At 34.9% G+C, this 18,248-nt stretch overlaps 1 protein-coding gene across 1 annotated transcript; it reads right to left on the reverse strand.

The window, feature by feature from the left end:
- Positions 1-15,026: 15,026 nt before the first annotated feature.
- LOC126707423 (ADP,ATP carrier protein 3, mitochondrial-like) lies at positions 15,027-16,531 on the reverse strand. The gene is made up of 3 exons (XM_050407050.1): positions 16,030-16,531; positions 15,491-15,865; positions 15,027-15,227 (listed from the first exon to the last, which is right to left on the reverse strand). The coding sequence occupies exons 1-2, from the start codon at positions 16,510-16,512 to the stop codon at positions 15,491-15,493; spliced, it is 858 nt and encodes a 285-aa protein (XP_050263007.1). The 5' UTR covers positions 16,513-16,531; the 3' UTR covers positions 15,027-15,227.
- Positions 16,532-18,248: the final 1,717 nt, after the last annotated feature.

Below are 18,248 nucleotides of genomic sequence, written 5' to 3' on the forward strand. Positions count from 1 at the left end.
TAAACTATATACACAATATTCACATTTTTAAGCTTTTCCATATTTAATATATATAATAGATGATGCATTCAAATGATTTACACTAACAATTATAAAGTAATGAGTGCCCTTGAAGAATGGTGCGTGGCATCCTATGCTTTGGCTACATATGCTAAACATTAAAAGTTGTATTTTGGAATATGACTTTTTTTTTCCTAATTCCTTCTTGTAATTATGGAATTAAAAAAAAAAAAAAAAAAAAAAAAAAAAAAAAAAAGGAGTTTTGATAGAGAAAATGTTAAGGCTACAAAATACCTATGAACTTATCCGACATTGATTATGAGTGATGGCATATCAACAGTATAAGAAATATTTTTTTTTAACTAATTTTTGTCTTCTGATTAAAATTTGACACTTGAAATTTGTAACACTAATGTAATAAAATATTTACATATTTAGTATCACTAGCATCACTCTCTTGATAAAGGATGATATTCTTTACAACTCTTTAATAACAACTCTCTTATAAGGCCTATACTACTAGGTAGCGAAATACTAAATTTACTACTAATTTTAATACAAAATACTTATAAATTGATGTGATAATAAATGTAATGGGTGTCGTATTCATAAATAAATTTTGTAAATACTTTTTTTGTTTTGTTTAAAAATTGATACATTAATTAGTTTGTAAAGTCATGAAAGTATTTATAATATTCCTAACATCACCTTTTTTTCCAATAATTTAATTTTGAATGATGCTAGAGGTAATAAAAATTTTATTATATAAGCTTTTAAAAATGGCTGGGTTAACATTTAAACATTAAACAAGGCAGAATTGTTACAAGTACTACGGATTAAGGAAGCTGCTCTTCCATGTTGTGGCTGTGGAGGTGGGGGCTGTCGCTGCCTGAGAGAAGCAGAAGCTAAGGCCACAGAGCCTGTGTGTTGACTGTTGAGTGCGTCAATTGAAAGAAGAGGGGAGACAACTCAAAATTACAGAAAACTCATATACTAACTATTAATAAATATGATTGGTTTAACATCAATAACATAATAAATTAATCATTTTTTGTTTTATGCTTAAAAATTGGTACAACAATTTATAAATCTTATATAAAAATTAAAATTTTTAATAACTAAAATTAACATCAATCAAGTAAAATAGAAAGTTAAAAAATTTATTTATTCTAATATCAATGTGATCCATAGCTGATAAATCAATTTGTAAAATTTTTAAAATAAAATTGAAAGTACAACTTTTTAAACTTTTCCTGAAATGTTTCACTCAAATGATACGGATGTGCATTTTGTGAGATTTGAATGAGTTTTGTCGACTGGTGCTCCGAGTTGGTGGAGAGTAGGTGAAGTAGGTGTTCCAATTATCCTAGAAAAGTTGAACAAAGCTCAGAAAAATTGATGGTGTCTTCCTCACGTGTCCTTTATTGCACATGTCATTGAGTGGTCGGGCTAGCTGGTCAGAAGAGAGCCTGTATTTGAGCCACAATTTTTGTTACGACCATGACATATGGACGGTAAATGGTGTATGAAAAGTTTTTTTTGATAAACAATAGCGTACGAAAAGATGGAATAGGTAGGTGCAATAACTCACCTTAGAGTTTTGCTAAAGATACTAATCCTCCCAAAACCGATCCATGTTGTCTGTGGCTGTTGAAGGGAATTCCCAGTCAAAGTCAAGGCCATAGGAGGTAATGTGCAAAACAGCAATACAAAATAATTGTATATAGTTAGTTAGGCAACATTTGAAACAATAAGGGAAAGTAGCATCTCGAGTTTTAGAAACTCGAGATCCATATTACAAAAAGGCCCCATAGATCTCGAGTCTTTAAGACTCGAGTTTCATGCGAAAAAAATTTCACCTATAGTGGCGTTTTTAAGCCTTTCAGTGACGTTTTAAATCCCTATAGCGGCGTTTTCCTGAAAAATTTTTTTCTTAAGTACAGATTTATGGAGTCCTATAGTGGCGTTTTTAAGCCCTATAGTGACGTTTTATAGACCTATAGCGGCGTTTTTATTCAATTTATGGAAATCGAGCCTTTAAAACTCGATTTTCAGCTTAATTTTTTTCCACTTTAAACTAATCTACTTACAAATCGAGACTTAAAAACTTGATTTTTATCTTGGAACTCGAGTTTTAGACACTCGAGATGCTAGTTTTCAATATTGTTTTGAAACGTAACAATTAACTAAATTTTTTAATATTTATTGTTATTTAGAAAAAAAATTCCCATAGAAGTTATAAGACCTGGCTATTGTTATTGAGAAATGAATGTTTTTCGGGTACTCGCTTGGCTAGCCATGGAAGAAAAAGTTGAAGGATTTGAGTCTCCTCCACCAATGGATAAGAGGGTTTTAACAGATGGGTTTTTTTGCTGCACGGTTTTGGTGAAGGTTGAGAATCGGATTATGTCTGAGGAGGAAATGTTAACTTAATTGGTAGGATTTGGGGTCAAAGATAAGCAAAGGCGCAAAAGAGGTGTGTCAAAGCTTGGATAAAAGCATTACTGAGAACAAGAAAAAGAAGACAGATGCAAGCATTGATGAGAAGGGTGTTTGAAGGATCAGCCCAGGCAAAAGGATCAGCTCAGGCAGAGAGGCAGAGCAATGAAACAGGGCATTGGAAGAATTTGTACAAGGCTTGCTAAAACGACTGAAATGATTAAGTCTTTTGATATACGACTTGTAGTTCACTTTAGATGAGTTAGCAGTTGTCTATATGGACACGTGTACTATTAGAATTGGATGGATAGGTAGTTAAAATAGATCCGGTTATTGCGGAGTTAGTTAGAATTAATGGTTGAGCTCTACTGTGTGAATCGTAATATATATATATATATATATATATATACACTGTATAGATAGTTCAGATATTCATTCAATACATTTTACAGAAATTTCCCAATCTTCAATCTTTTCTCTCTAGCTTCTATTCTCTCCTCCATAGCTCTCTGTTTTTCTTATATGGTATCAGAGCCTGTTTCTTTGTCAATGGCTAATCAAGATCAAACTTCTCGAACTTCATCTTCTCCATCTGTTGCTCATCGTGAGCTCTCTCCAATGGAGGACCCGAGGAGTCCATTCTTTCTGCACCATGGAGAATCACCAGGTGCAATTCTTGTCACTCAGCCCTTGACAGAACACAATTACCCGAATTGGGCTAGAGCTATGCCTATGGCATTAGATGCGAAGAGTAAGCTAGGTTTTGTGGATGGCTCTATAACAGCTTCCATGGCCATCACTCCTCTAGAAAAGATTGCTTGGTCAAAGAACAATTCTATGATTTCTTCATGGATATTGAATTCAGTTTCACCTCACATTTCTGGTAGTGTGATTTATAGAAACACTGCAATGGAGGTTTGGAATTCACTGAGGAATCATTTCTTGCAAGCAAATGGTCCACGGATTTCACAACTTCAAAAACAGATTTCAGCAATCATGCAAGGAGATGCAACAGTGACTACTTTCTTCACTTATCTTCAAACTTCTTGGGATCAATTGCTCAATCTCAGGCCTCTACCATGCTGCTCTTGTGGCAAATGTATCTGTGGTGTGAATGACAAAATCAGACTGTTTCATCATCAAGATTCTTTGATGCAGTTCCTTAATGGCCTAAATGAGGTTTATTCACAAGTTCGAACTCAGATTTTAATGATGGAGCCAAGTCCCTCTATTGACAAGGCTTTCTCTTTGGTAATACAAGAGGAAAGACAGAGGGCATTAGGTTTCAATGGAGGATATTCAGTTGATTCAACTGCTCTTGCAGTCAAGACTCAAGCATTTAGTCAAGCTAGGAAGAGCACAAGTGGAAAGGGTAGGCCTATGTGCAATCACTGTGGCAAACCTGGTCATTTCAAGGAGAAATGCTATAAATTGATTGGCTTTCCACCAGGTTATAAGCAAAAGGGAAAAGTTTCCATGGCTAATCAAGTTCGTCTCAATGGTGATTCTGGTCAGTATGAGAATGCATCACAACCAGGACCTTTTCCCTTCATATCTGAACAATGCCAACAGCTGCTATCTTTGCTGAATTCTCAAGCATCATCTTCTGCTACTCCTGATGCTATTCACTTAGCAAACTCAGCATTATCAGGTATTTCTTGTGCTTCTTTCCATGGTCCTACTTGCCTAAGTTTGAAGAATTCGATCTTTAATGAAAATCCTTCAAACAAGATAGCCTATAGTGATGAAACTTGGGTTCTTGATACAGGGGCTACTGATCACATTATTCACTCCCTTTCATTGTTTACTAAAATCACTAGTTCTATATCCTCATTTGTCCATTTGCCTAATGGTGAAAAAGTCCTTGCCACACACATAGGCACAATTCAGGTCACAGAATCCATAATTCTTGAGGATGTCATTTGTGTTCCAGCCTTTTCCTTCAATCTAATTTCAGTAAGCAAATTAACCAAATCATTATCATGTTGTTTGGTTTTTCTTTCCAATTATTGTTGTATACAGGACCTTACTTGCTGGAAAATGATTGGATTGGGTAAGCTTCATAACAATTTGTACCTGCTGCAAGCTTCAAATAATTGCACATCCACTTCAGAGGCATCTACTATCCTAGAGTCAGTTTTGAAGTCTTTTGTTAGTTCTGTCTCTCATGATTCCATTGTAACCAAGCCTTACTTATGGCATCTTAGACTAGGACATGCTTCTGATGAAAAACTTCAACATTGTATATCTGATATGCCTTCTTCTTTTCATTCAAATAAAGATTGTGTTGTATGTCCAATTGCAAAGCATAAACGTTTACCCTTTCCCAATTCCAATCACTTATTTGCCCATGCCTTTGATTTGATTCATCTTGATGTATGGGGACCTTTTGCCAAAGCAACTCATGATGGTTTTAAATATTTTCTCACCATTGTAGATGATGCTACAAGGTCAACATGGGTTTATCTTATGCAATCTAAATCAGAAACTAGGCCCTTATTGATTTCATTTTACAAAATGATACAAACTCAATTTCAAACTAATATCAAAGTGTTTAGAACTGACAATGCTCAAGAATTTTTCCTTAAAGATTTTTATGCTCAACATGGGATTGTTCATCAACATTCTTGTGTTGCAACTCCACAACAAAATTCAATAGTGGAAAGGAAGCATCAACATATCTTAAACATTGCAAGAGCATTGAAATTTCAGTCTAACATACCACTTTGCTATTGGGGAGACTGTGTTTTAACAGCAGTTTACATCATCAATAGGCTGCCTAGTGTTGTTTTGAATCATAAAACACCTTTTGAGAAGCTTTATGGCAAAGTTCCTCCTTATCATCATTTAAAAGTCTTTGGCAGCCTTTGTTTTGCTTCTACATTGGCTCACAATAGGTCTAAGTTCTCACCTAGATCTATTCCTTGTGTTTTTCTTGGATATCCATTTGGTGTTAAAGGTTACAAGTTATTAAACTTGCTAACAAAACAAATTTTCATTTCAAGGGATGTTTCCTTTCATGAAACTGTTTTCCCATTCATTTCTCCAAATTATTCTTCACATACTTCTATTTCCCTTCCTCATATTTGTCCAAATGTGGCTACTCCACATGATCCTATGTTTTCAGAACCTATTACACCTTCTTTACAAGTTCCTTTCCCTAATTCTAGTCTAAATGTCTCTGATTCTACCTCAAGTCCTACTGTTCCTGCTATATCAGATTCCAGCATACCAGAATCCTTCATTCCATCTTTTGATGCTTCTGATCATGTCTCAGCAGGCTCCCCAACTCCTAGACCTTTACCTCTTCCTCAAGAACCAAATATAGTTCAACCTAATAATGTCCCTTCCCTAAGAAGATCATCTAGGACCATCAAACCTCCTCCCTACTTACAAAATTACACATGCAGCAGTACCATGTCCACTGAACTTTCTCAATCCGATCCACTCAGCAAGTCAGGTACTTTCTTGGTCACTCCTAAATATCCCCTTTCTGATTATATTGATACTTCCCTCCTCTCCTCTTCATATGCCCATTTTTGTTCTGTCATTACCTCCATTCCTAACCCAAGGTTCTATCGTGAGGCTATCAAGGATCCTAAGTGGCAAGAAGCCATGAATTTTGAAATTGATGCTTAGGTTTCAAACAATACTTGGACTCTTACCCCTTTGCCTTCAAATAAAAAGGCAATTGGATGTAAATGGGTTTATAGAGTCAAATACAAAGCTGATGGTTCTGTGGAACGGTACAAAGCAAGGTTAGTTGCTAAGGGATTCACTCAACAAGAAGGGCTGGATTTTACTGACACTTTCTCCCCAGTTGCTAAGTTGACTACTGTGAAGACACTTCTGGCCATATCTGTTGTGAAAGGTTGGCATTTGGTTCAATTAGATGTCAATAATGCCTTTTTGAATGGTGATCTACATGAGGAGGTATACATGCAACTTCCTCAAGGCTTTCACAGCAAAGGGGGGAATGTTGTTTGCAAATTAAACAAGTCTTTATATGGGCTTAAACAAGCTTCAAGGCAATGGAATGCAAAATTTTGTTTTGTCATTAAGCAACATGGTTTCAAACAATCCAAAGCTGACTACTCTTTGTTCACAAAGAAATTTAATGATTCCTTCATAGCTTTGCTGGTTTATGTTGATGATATCCTCATAGCCAGCAATAATGTCCAAGCAGTTGAGGAGCTTAAGACTTCTCTGAATCAGCACTTCAAACTTAAAGATCTTGGAGGCTTGAAGTATTTTCTTGGACTTGAAATAGCTAGATCAAACAAGGGTATCACTTTGTATCAAAGAAAATATGCTTTGGAAGTCTTGAAGGATGCTGGAATGTCAGCTTGTAAGCCTAGCAAGGTGCCCATGGAGCAGAATTTAAAGCTAAGCAAGAATCAAGGAAAATTGCTAGCTGATCCGGGAGAATACAGAAGGTTGGTGGGCAGGTTGCTTTATCTGACTATCACCAGGCCAAATATTGCTTATCCTGTTCATAAACTTAGTCAATTCATGTCAAAGCCTAGGAAACCTCACTTAGATGCTGCATATAAAGTGTTACAATACATCAAAAGTTCTCCTGGTCAAGGTGTTTTCTTGTCAGCTGCATCAGAATTTCATTTGAAGGCCTACACAGATGCTGATTGGGTCTCTTGCATTGATACCAGGAGATCAACCACGGGTTACTGCATTTTCTTGGGTAATTCTCTCATATCATGGAAGTCCAAGAAGCAATCCATAGTATCTAGATCATCTGCTGAAACAGAATACAGGGCCATGGCTATTACCGTTTGTGAGATGACTTGGCTATTAGCATTATTAAAGGATTTGGAGATTCATCATCCTCAACCTGCTTTATTATTCTGTGATAACCAAGCTGCAATTTATATTGGGGAAAATCTGGTGTTTCATGAGAGGACCAAACACATAGAGGTAGACTGCCATGTAGTAAGAGATAAGGTGCAAGACAATGTTGTTAGGCTTTTTTTTACTCCTTCATATTCTCAATTGGCTGATCTACTTACAAAAGCTCTCAACAGTCAACAATTGAGGAACTTATTAAGCAAGATGAGTATAGTGAACATACATAGTTCAGCTTCTCATCTTGAGGGGGAATGTCAAAGCTTGGATAAAAGCATTACTGAGAACAAGAAAAAGAAGACAGATGCAAGCATTGATGAGAAGGGTGTTTGAAGGATCAGCCCAGGCAAAAGGATCAGCTCAGGCAGAAAGGCAGAGCAATGAAACAGGGCATTGGAAGAATTTGTACAAGGCTTGCTAAAACGACTGAAATGATTGAGTCTTTTGATATACGACTTGTAGTTCACTTCAGATGAGTTAGCAGTTGTCTATATGGACACGTGTACTATTAGAATTGGATGGATAGGTAGTTAAAATAGATCCGGTTATTGCGGAGTTAGTTAGAATTAATGGTTGAGCTCTACTGTGTGAATCGTAATATATATATACACTGTATAGATAGTTCAGATATTCATTCAATACATTTTACAGAAATTTCCCAATCTTCAATCTTTTCTCTCTAGCTTCTATTCTCTCCTCCATAGCTCTCTGTTTTTCTTTCCATGGTCCTACTTGCCTAAGTTTGAAGAATTCGATCTTTAATGAAAATCCTTCAAACAAGACAGCCTATAGTGATGAAACTTGGGTTCTTGATACAGGGGCTACTGATCACATTATTCACTCCTTTTCATTGTTTACTAAAATCACTAGTCAAAGCTTGGATAAAAGCATTACTGAGAACAAGGAAAAGAAGATAGATGCAAGCATTGTTCGAGTACTCGCTTGGCTAGCCATGGAAGAAAAAGTTGAAGGATTTGAGTCTCCTCCACCGATGGATAAGAGGGTTTTAACAGATGGGTTTTTTTGTTGCACAGTTTTGGTGAAGGCTGAGAATCGGATTATGTCTGAGTAGGAAATGTTAACTTAATTGGTAGGATTTGGGGTCAAAGATAAGCAAAGTTGCAAAAGAGGTGTGCAGGGGCGGAGCCACATAGAGGCTTGGGGGGGCCGTGGCCCCTGCACACAAAAAAAAAAAAAAAATTCCATTAGACTATGAAGAAAAAATAAATGGGCCCCCTCAACATTGGACAGCCGGCCCCCCCTCCCCACTTCTCAACTATCCTCCCAGCCCAGCCCCAGCTTTAACACCCTCAGAAAAAAAAATTCATTTGTTCTACTTTCAAGCGAAGAAAAAAAAAATTGAACTAAAATCTAAAAAAAAAAAAAAATTTAACAGGACAAGCCCTCCATGGAAAAAAAAAGCCCATCATCAATCTTAAACAACATATTAGGAACCCAATCAAAAGAAAAAAAAAAAAAAAAAAAAAAAAAAAAAAAAAAAAAAGGTAAAGCATAGCAAACCTACGGAATCTCAAAAAATAATAATAATAAAAATAAAATAAAAAATAAGAAACCAAAACCCAATATACACGATTACAACCTAACCTAAAGAAACCAGAGCATGAGCAAGAGATTCATCAAGTAAAGCAAAACCATTTATAAAAAAAATAAAAAAAAAAAAATAAAAAAAGCAAAACCAGAACAGCTCAACGACAACAACCAACGGCAATGGAAACCTCAGGTCCTCTGCAAAAGCGACTCAACAACGCTGCAACAGCCACACCTAGAGCAGTCGACGGCAAGATCAGAGATTCCGTTGCGCAGATCGGAGATTGGCGACACCACGACGGCGAGATCGAGATAAGAACCTCAGGCAACATCAAGGTATTTCAGTTCTGTCTCTTTTTCTTTATCTCATCTCTGCTCTAAGCCTCACTAAGAGCGGCGTTCCCTCTCTCTTTTTCTTTTATCTCATCTCTGCTCTGCCTTGTCATTGTGACTATTTTTTTGTCTTTTGAAATCTCTCTTTTTCTTTGCTCTGACTTAGACTTAGGCTTTCCTAAATTGGCTTTTTGTGCTTTCCTCTAGTTCTCTTTTGGCTAAATTGGCTTTTTGTGTAAGTGTATATATGTACTTAAAAGCAACACCCAGAACAACACATTATTAAAAGACAAAAATAAAAAATGAACTACGTTAGACAGTGGGTTGAATCAGGTGGATGATGCGGTGTACTTGTATTTTTTACATTGTGCAAAACTAACAGTGAGGTGTGTGCTAGGTTACTAGTGGGTTAGTAAAGAAAAATAATTAAACAATTAAATAAAAATAATTAATAATTTTATTAATATTTCAAATGAATTTATAATTTATTGTTTATTATTTTGCTAGTTATTATTGACAAATATTTGATAAAGAAACCATGTACCTAAGATTTATTTTTTGTGAAAGATTCATCTTCATCTTCTAAGCGGATTTGTATTAACTTTAACTTAGAAAATCTTCGTTCAAATATGAATTTGTATGTTTTTTGGTTGTTGTTAGCGTCAATATATGAATTTCTTTTTTTTATTAAACTGTGTAAGGAATACCCTGGAAAAATTTCCTGAAGTCGCCACTAGTTTTAGGTACTCCAAATAAAACAAAAAGCTGTTGGCCCACTTCATTTATTGTTACGCTAAACAACAATAATCAAAGCTATATAATTAAATTAACCAATACATAATAAAAGACAAATTAATTAAATTATTTTTGTTTTTGTTTTTGTTTGAGTGGTTATTATTAATTAAAATCGTATTAAAAATGGGTTGACTGTTTAAATTATAGTGGAAATTTTGTTTTTTCCTGAGTATGAATAACATTCATATAACTAAGTAAAAATTTCTAATTAAAATTTTATTTTTTAAAGTTATTTTCAAGTTAATTTTTGAGTCATATTCTTAAAACTAAAAGAATTATAAGCAAATGAAAAAAAAATTGATGCATTCTTTAAGAAAAAAGATGTTAGCAATTCAGAAATTAGGACATGGTGGCTGTAAAAACAAATGTTGATATTTTAATGCCTGATGAATACCCCTCCAAATGTTTAAGAATTCAATCTAAAGAGATAGATCGTGATCTAGGATCACGTAAACAAATATGTGAATTCCCTATCAACAAACAAGATGAAATCCGATGAGTTTATTTCAAAAAATGTCCATATCAACCTAAAAATATAGACTATCCATACAGTAACGATACTCATCATCATCAATTTCAACCTTCGAATTGGCCCCCCCATGTACAAATTCCTGGCTACGCCCCTGGAGGTGTGTGAAAAGGGTAGAATCTATGTTGGACAATGGGTATCCACTGCCAGATAACCAGTAGGAAGCATTGACGACATTCTTATTCCCAGCTGAGAAGAGAAGTTGGAGAAGGAACAGGAGGGCGGAAGAGAATAAAGCAAGTCTTTTCAAAGCCATTAACAAGGGAATTTGGGAGTTGTTTTCCTTTCTATGATTATGGTAATGAAGCAGATATATATTTGCAAATAGCATGGTTTCTCTTTCAATATACTCTGTTTTTAAAAAAAAAAAAGAAAATTTTAATTCTTTCTTGGATGGAACATTGTATTCGCAACTTGCACACAGGATATATTGGGTTTTAAAGTCAAAAGCAGTTTCAATTTTGAGGTTGTTGAGATACGAATAATCTTTTGGTAAAATCCTTGGAAAACCCGAAAAGTACCCCCACAAGTAATCAACAAGACTACTTTTTTTTAAAATAAATAAAAAATATATTTTTGAAAAGAATAATGAATATATTGGCCCATCATTGTGATACACTTATATATATAGTGATATAGATACTTGTTAGATCAGGTTCATTTAACGCTATGTAATCCTTATATTTTATAGTAAATTATTTTTCAAAACATGTTATATATTTGGGCTTTTATTATCTCTAACACTTGTTGTTGTTGTTGTTTTTTTTTTTTTTTTTTTAATGTCAATTGTATGTCTTAAAATATAGACATTCTCATATCAATAATGAACATTGATGTAAAATTGTGAAGTTAAAACAAATGTAAGAAGATATATTTCTTACATATTTTTGCTAAAATAAAAGTAAAAACAAAAAAAGAAACAAGTTCAAACAATTCTATCGAATATATTATTAAGCTATACACTTGTTACGGGTCTCATAATTAATCACCAATTAAATCCACAAGAACAATAAATTCAAATACAAAGCTTAAGAAATTGTGGAAGGACAGGAAACTGAGAACAAAAGCATGCAAACCAAGGACAAGAATAAACGAGAAGAGGTCAAGACAAAAAGGGCACACCTTGGAAGGTTTTGTTAAGGAAGCCTCGGAGCAAACATGATAACACAATCACAAAACCGGAGAAGATCGACGTGGCCAAGGAACTTGAGGATACGGGTACATTCCTAGAGGGGCCAAGGTCTGGCCATGAAGACCACCAGACACACGTCCGAGGAAAGGAAGGAATGTTTGTCATTGAGTGGATAAAGGATATAGATAAGGCATCCATCACCTCCACATTCAATACTCTGCACCCACTTAGCTGACCACATTAATGGTGGAATGACCCTTGAATGGTGTCATCATAGCTCACAATCTAATAGAAAAACCTTCTAGTAAGGCCCTGATAGGACAAGTATCCAAAAAAAAAACAAAAACAAACCCTTGGCCACCCAAGTGGAAGGCCAGGATGCAATTTGAATGATTATATAAAGGAAAGGGACCCCTACAAAAAAAAGGATCAAGAAAAAAAGTAGAAAAGAGAGAGCGAGAGAAAGAGTGAGAGCATGAGAAAGAGTGAGAGCATTGTAGTTCAAGAACAAGTATTTACCTACACCTCGGCCTAAAACTGAGAAGCATTGTTGTATTAATCCTAGACATAAGTTGTTTTATTTTGCTGGGCTTATATATATCAAACATACATTCCAACGTCACTTTATAGAGTTGTTAAAAAAGGGTAAACAATGTTGATTGACATCCCATCTCTATAAATTAATTGTATGAGGTTGAAATCTTACTTATCCAATTTTGACCCACCACAAAAACATTGGTTAAAACCCAAACTTTTTTTTTTCTTTTATCGTAATTTCCTTTTTGCTTCAAATTGAAAATTATCATTATAGCAAACTATTTAAGAATCTAGAAACTAACACAAAAATATTAGAAAATGACAAATTCATAAGTTTTAACCTGTTTAATTTGGAGAGAGTCCAATTGTAATCAAGGTCAATCTGCCACGAAAAGTAACCAAGCAACCCCTTTCCCTTAGCATATGTGACCTTTGTATAAATAGTTTGGACATCATCATAACCAATCCAAGTTGTCCCATTGTAGCAATAATCTGATACAAGCATGGAATTAAACGCTGTTGTGGTAATGTTTTGCGCTATGAATTGAACCAATTTCTTTGTGACCACCCTAAATTCTTTTTAAGTCCAACATAATTAAATTTTGGACAAAATTTGGCAACAAACTTGGTTGTTGACTAAGGCTACAACTCTATTCAATATTTTTTTTTATTGAATGTGAATTTTAACAAATCCACCATTTAATTTCATTTTCTTCTTAAATCCTCTATACCTGCCAAATTTGAAGAAGATAAAAGATTAATAGTTATGTCCTCAATCAAATATTTAAATTTCGAGTTTTTGTAGTTTAAAATTATACATAAAAAATAATTTTATGGATCAAATGATATATAACATCTGATTGACATGAAATTTTGAAGTGTTTTAAGAACATAGAAAACATGCAATTCATCAATTAGATTTTCAAAATATGTAACAATGTTAATTCATTTAGTAAGAGTGACTACAACTAAGTTTGTAGCCAAATTTTGTTCTTAAACTTTGGTCCCCTTAACAATATATTAGGTTCTTACAAATAAAAAGAAAAAAGTCCAAGAAAAATTTTACTTAACTAAACTTTTGAAAAGATATAACTTGTAACATTGATAATGAGATTATTATATAACGATTTCAAAATAAAAAAAATTTGTAGAAAAAAATTGTAAGATTTTATGTGTGTATGTGTGTTTTTTTGTCAATGTATAAAATTATCTTTTTATTAGATTTTGTATAATTTAAGTTTCTTAATAATCACTCTCAAAAAAATTCATAGAGCCGCCACTACCAATGAGTCATGGCCCATGGGGTGGTGGCATGGGTCGTGGTAGGCGTGGGTTTGATGGGGTGGATGTGGGTTTGATGTGCGTGGATTGTGGGATGTGTGGGTTTGGCGTGGTTCAGAATTTTGGTCGTGGGTTGTTGTGGTTTGGTGGTGGTGGTGGATGTGTGGGTCTTGGCTGTGATGTTGATTGTGTGGGTCGGAATGTAATTGTGTGAGTTTGATGTTGATTGTTTGGGTCGGAATGTAATTGTGTGAGTTTGGTGTTGGCTGTGCGGGCTGGAATGTGGCTGTGCGGGTCGGAATGTGGCTGTGTAATTTGATTTTTTCAATTATTTCGATTTTTTCTTCGTATCCCGAATTGGGTGTAACAAAATGACTGAATCCTTCTTTTGTCTATTCAGGCTTGGTTACGTGAGTTCAATTGTACGTTAACCATTCAGCTTAATCCAAAGTTCAATATCTAATGCTTGAATTGATAGGCTCTCTGTCTTCTTTTGCTTCTTTTGACCCAAAGCACAATACATTCAGCTTGATCCAAAGAAGCTTTATAGCAATAAAAGTTCTCTAATGATCTGTGTATTAATTAATCGTCGAAGTGTGGAACTAGTCCTAACTCTCCTAAGCAGAGCCATATGCAATGGCAGATTCTCACGCCAATAAGAAATCATTGCAATTTTCAATATCACATTTCTGTCAACACCAATCAAGAAGAAACTTTCAAAATTGATAAATTTAGGTAGTGCTAGAACACTTGCAGGCAAAATCATTCCTCACAGAGGTTGTGAATCACTTCAAGTTGCCAAATGTAATGAAATCCTGCACCCAGTGACCCAAATGAAGTATAAAACTAGTTAACTAGTCTTAAAGTTCAATATACTTCTTTCAAGACTCATTCTGCACCGAGTTTAAATGTGTAAATCAGTGAAAGAGCACTCATCAAAAATAAAATCCCACACATTTTAGTTAATAACAAATAATATTGCTATATAGGGAATGCATATGCTAAAAGTTTCTCAGGTGAGCATTAATTCTCATTCATCTGAGTACTCAAAAGAAGTAACAGATCATTGACTAAGAAAAATATTTCGATATGAAAGACAATGTATTAGACGATCTAATGCTATTAAGCTTCCAGTAGATGTATTGATTTCAAGTGGTGGTAATTTGAGTATCCAATTTTTAGAAGTCAGCACAATACAAACTCATACTTCGGGGAAGAGGTTAAGCCCAGACTCATAAACCTAGGAACTATTGTTTTACTTCCTATAATATTATATTACAGAAGACCTTTCTCAGACTGTCAACTGAACTCTAATTGTAAAGAAAATCTAAATCATTGTTCCCCTCAGAAGAGAAATTTCTGCGTGGGCCTCCACCACTGTTGCCCCTAGTCCTTCTTACCATAAGTCCATTTAATGGCGAGAGTTGATGCAGATTGACCACCACCAGCCGATCCATTCCTCTTTGCAGACACACTATCAGCAGCAGAATTAGACTTCTTTGTGTACAAAAAATTCTGCATTCTTGTGACAAAAACAGTCAAAATAACAGATAAAGTTATTTTTTCGAGGATGCATGCACCTCCACCCTTATAAAGGGACTTAACACCCTCATTCCTGATAATCTCTGCAAATGCATGTATTGAACTCTGATACTTAACAACTTCTCCAGAGGTCATCATCATCCTCCTTTGTACAGTGTCCAATGGGTAAGTTGCCATCTTTTGACAAACTGCAACTCCCACTGCCATTACTGATGCAGCCAAGAAGTCATCCTGCAAAAACAGCAGGTGTAATTCAACATAATTCTGTATCATGAATGGATTGTTACTTAGACAATTAAAATTAAAAATATTGGGAAAGCCAAATGTAACCAAAAACAAAAGAGAGAGCGAAAGGAATTTGTCAAGAAACACCTGGAAAAAATAAATCAAGGGTGACCTTGTTTGTAAAAAAGCAATGCATGTTGGGTATAGAGGCTATGAATGTCATCAAGGAAATAGCCCCGATGACACTAAATTCTCATGTTTGCACTGACCTATGACCGGACCCTGAGTAACATAAACGGCCTGAAGAAAACATGTATGCCAAAGTAGACCCCATTACTTAATAAGCTTTTACAACATGAGATAGCAAATCCACGGTACAGTCCAGCAATGCCATCTGATCTTATAGTTTTTTTGTAGACATCAATCAAACCTTTGAATTGCCTTTCTTCAATCTTATTGCTTGTCTTGATATCATTGGCTAGGCGAGTCTGGGCATAATCCAGGGGATAAACAACAAAATGAGTTGCTAAATTGGCAAAAAGTCCTCCTGCCAAGCCTCCGAGTAACCACTTCCAGTAGCCATCTTTGTCTTTCTTGAAATTGGTTAAAGCCAGAAAATAGTTGTCAAGGCCAAAGCGTATTACCTGTTGTACATATAAATACTGAGGATTTAATAAACAAGATTAAGATGAGACAAAGAAGAAATAAACAACAAAAACATCTACAAATTTCTAATGGTCAAAATCAAGTTTAAGAAGCCCAGTTAATGGACAATAAGTTATAAAAGAAAAAATTGCTGAAAATTTACTCTAAAGGAAACGTCGCTGATGACACCAGGGATGTAGCCTCTCCAAAGGGATATGAAGCCTTCATTACTGATTGTTCTGGCGAAGCAGTTAACAATTCCTTTATAAGGCTTAGGTAGTCTACCTGACTTGATCATCTCATCTTGGCACTGGATCAGGAGTTTCACTCTCCCAATTGGAGCAATTAGCACCCCAAAAAGAACACGGAATGATCCATAAACTAACCTAGTTCGAGAGGCAGACTTACGCTTTTCCAGTGGAGCTCTTACAAATACTGGAAGCAGAGGTGAAGCAAGATAGGAGGCAGAGCCTGCATTTGCTGGGAGCATTGTTTTGTGCAATCTGTCGATCGCATATCCACCAGCACTGGGAATGTTTTGCAAGCTTGAAGTCCAGGCTTGATGGTTAGGAAAGTGCGTGATGGAGAGGTAAGGTTGCACTCTTATCTTCTGGATTACAGATGGAAGTTGTGGCCCATCTGCCATTTTTGCAACTCAATTTGGTAACCTGCAAGGACATTAACAAATCAGGCAATAAGGATAGCAAAATAAGGACAAAGGATAACTCTTAAAATCTCAATAAAATTTCACAAAGCTAATGAAAGCATAAATGACATGCATATAATTATGCAGATATGGGTGTAATTCCAGCTCCAGAAAGAGGGCTGGTAAAGCAGACCCAACTAAGCTTACAAGTTCTATAGGCATAAAATCAAAACTAGACATATATGAAGGGTCTGGAATAGAAACCACAATGCATTTGTTTCTCTCAACAAGAGGAAACAAGAAGTAAAAATATCAATACATCAGGTTCAGTAGCATATCCACTTCACGTATATGAGAAAACTCCTTAAAGATTCAATAATAATATTCAGAAAGTAAAGTTTCCATTGAAGCCAAAACTGAGTCCACTTTCTGGGTCTTATTTTCCAGACTGAGATTGCACATAAATTTTTAGATACTCATAAAAATAATGCTCGCATCATGAACTGGAGGAGATATTCAAATGGGGAAACAAAGCAGAGACTTAAGATTTAACTGACTATTTCTAAGACACCATACTGCTACACTAGAAATACTTTTTCCACACAAAAAAAAAAAAAAAAAAAAAAAATCATATCAATGTGGTCATACATTGGCACACTCTTTGGATATCTGTATGGGTTGGCCAATTCACTATTTGCTTACCTTGACCAAAAACTTGTGAACAAAATGAGTGCCATCAAGCATCAAATTCTTTTGTGATGAGGATATAACATCTTAGGGAAACTGCTTCACCTAAAAGCTTAAACTTTTGGTTTTAGTCACAACTTTTGTTCACCTCTACATATTAGATTTTTTTAATTTAAAAAAAAAAAAAGGGAAAAAATCACAAAAAGAGGACTTTCATATTAAATTGAATTACAAATATGAGAGGGAGGAAATAATTATAAATTAAAAAAATAAAAAATAAAAAAAACAAAGTCAGAAATGCTTGAGAATGTGAGAGTGATTTCAAGGAACCAGATAGAGCAAAAATCCATTTTCTCTCATTTCATAAACCAAAAAGTGCCTAAAACCAAAAAGGAAAATTAGCATGAAAATAAGAATTTTGGGCCTCCCAAGTTATAAACACCATAGTGATTAAGAGAGAGAGAGAGAGATACTCAGTGCATAACAAGCAAGACTAGCTGTCTAGCTCAGGCTGCTCTGCTGTGAATAACTGAATATCCAAGTCTGGTGAGAAATGCATCTTGCATGTAGCACATGAGTCATCCATCACATGTAGTGGAGTGGAGGCCTAATATAACCTATTCAAAAGAGTGGGTCTCAGTTCACATGTCATTCTAGTCTGGGAAAATTGATAAATACAAAACGCGTCTAAATGAAGGAATATGGTAATATTGAGAGACAAATGCAAGGGAGTTGAGAGACAAGTGCAAGCAGAAATCAATATTCGATATATCTTCTGTATATATTAAGAGGATTTAGAAAGTTAGTTATTGTTTTTTTTTTTGTCAAAAATACCCCTAAATTAATTAACCAACAACTTAAAAATGGGGTTAAAATAATAAATTGGCAAAAGAAAGTTAGTCATTGCTATTTTTACTATCAAAAATACCCCTACCTAAAACTTAAAAATTGGGTTAAAATAGTAAATTGACAAAAATAATAAATTCTTACTTCTACGTTGAAATGTCTTCATGCTTTTAATAAATTTCTACTTTTATGTTGATTTAAAT

Source organism: Quercus robur, chromosome 2 (genome assembly GCF_932294415.1).
Source record: "Quercus robur chromosome 2, dhQueRobu3.1, whole genome shotgun sequence".
Lineage (NCBI taxonomy): Eukaryota > Viridiplantae > Streptophyta > Magnoliopsida > Fagales > Fagaceae > Quercus > Quercus robur.

What these genes read in the sequence shown, in the direction of transcription:
- LOC126707423 (XM_050407050.1), bottom strand. Translation starts at nt 16,512, where the DNA reads ATGGCAGATGGGCCACAACTTCCATCTGTAATCCAGAAGATAAGAGTG. An exon ending in TCAGCGACGTTTCCTTTAGA is followed by an intron (nt 15,866 to 16,029) that starts GTAAATTTTCAG and finishes TATGTACAACAG; the next exon opens with GTAATACGCTTTGGCCTTGA.